Here is a 1,841-nt window from a genome sequence, read left to right on the forward strand (position 1 = left end):
AATATAAATTTAAATGAGACAACATGCACATGCAATGTGCTGTGTAGCATGTGAATGCCAGAACTTTTATTATTGTAGTGTAGTAAGGAAGTGGCATTCAGTACCAAGTAGGTACTGCCAAAAGGAGTTGCCTTTAAGTAGAAGGTAAGCAGAAAATAAATAGTGAAAAATTCTTCAGTATTTTATGCAGATTCCTTGCATTTAAACCCAAAAAGAAGAATCATACAGAAAAGATCACTGCAATAATGTGCTGGCCATGCTTATGTGTGTTCCATCTTTTTCTGCTTCTGAAGAGCAGCACGAGGATGGAGAACCAGAGCAGTGTGTCTGAGTTCCTCCTCCTGGGGCTCCCCATCAGACCAGAGCACTGGGGCATCTTCTTCACCCTGTTCCTGGCCATGTACCTGACCACAGTGCTGGGGAACCTGCTCATCATCCTGCTCATCAGGCTGGACCATCGCCTCCACACCCCCATGTACTTCTTCCTCAGCCACTTGGCCTTCTCTGACATCTCCCTTTCATCCATTACAGTTCCTAAGATGCTGATGAACATTCAGACTCAGCAACATTCCATCTCCTACAAGGGGTGTATCTCTCAGATGTATTTTTTCATTGTGTTTGGCTGCCTGGACAATTTCCTTCTTGCGGTGATGGCCTACGACAGGTATGTGGCTGTTTGTCATCCACTGCGCTACATCACCATCATGAGGGAGGAACTCTGTGTCTGCTTAGTTGCTGGGTCCTGGTTCCTCTGTTGTGTCCATGCTCTGCTGCACACGCTCCTTTTGACCCAGCTGTCCTTCTGTGCCAATAATACCATCATCCCCAACTTCTTCTGTGACTTCACTGCCCTCCTGAAGCTGAGTTGCTCAGACATCTCCCCCAATAAGCTACTCACCTTCACCGAGGGAGTGCTGCTTTTCATCTTGCCTCTGAGTAGCATCCTGGGCTCTTATATTCACATAGGAAGCACTGCTTTGAGGGCCCCCTCCACAAAGAGATTCTTTAAAACCTTTTCTACCTGTGGCTCCCATCTCTTTGTGGTGGCTTTGTACTATGGGACAATTGCGGGCGTTTACTTTTTCTCTTTATTCCAGAATTCCAGTGATAAAGACATAGTTGCTTCTGTTATTTATGCAGTGGTCACACCTTTGCTGAACCCTTTCATCTACAGCCTGAGGAACAGAGATATAAAACAAGCTCTAGATATAGTTGTCACTAGGATCCACTTCTTTAAGTGAAAGACATTCACTCTACTTATTATGAACACTTCACCATGTATTTCCTAAAGTTATTATATGGTTGATAATTCTGTGTGCTTAGTATAAAATGTATTGCATTGTTATATGCCGGGTTTTCCAGTTTTTGTTTGGTTATTTGATGCAGTTCTGGGTGTTGACCTGAGGAACTCACTAATTGTAGGCTGCACCCCAAGTCCTGCACAGTGTTCTTAATATGTCAACAGGATCAAGTTTAGTTCTTGAGTTGCTTGAGTTTTATCTTAGTCTTTGCTTGCTCACCATCCTATATAGCTAGTGTTATGATCTATGCCTAGTAGACTGACTCATGTATCATGGTGGGCTGAAGCATGCTTGTGCTGAGTTTATGCTGTTTGAATAAATTTCTTCCCAACTGGACAGTTATGGCATCACACTACTAGCTTGAAGTCAGACATCATAAGGATGACTACACTATGGATATTGGCCACTTCTGCAAACATGTGTCATTCAGTCAGCACACATCATAACATTCATAGTTGGATGAGAGTTGACTTAATCTTTATAGACAGCCTCTGCCTTGTCACCACTACTTCTCATGGCAGCATAAGAAAGCCAGTTTTT

General features: G+C 43.3%; 1 protein-coding gene across 1 annotated transcript; it reads left to right on the top strand.

Annotated features, from left to right (window-relative positions):
• Positions 1-296: 296 nt before the first annotated feature.
• LOC311606605 (olfactory receptor 1J4-like) lies at positions 297-1,241 on the top strand (the record flags this gene model as incomplete). Its single annotated transcript, XM_084797934.1, has 1 exon — positions 297-1,241. The coding sequence occupies exon 1, from the start codon at positions 306-308 to the stop codon at positions 1,239-1,241; it is 936 nt and encodes a 311-aa protein (XP_084654060.1). The 5' UTR covers positions 297-305.
• Positions 1,242-1,841: the final 600 nt, after the last annotated feature.

The sequence above is a fragment of the Acomys minous genome, assembly GCF_964271855.1.
Source record: "Acomys minous genome assembly, chromosome: 10".
Classification (NCBI taxonomy): domain Eukaryota; kingdom Metazoa; phylum Chordata; class Mammalia; order Rodentia; family Muridae; genus Acomys; species Acomys minous.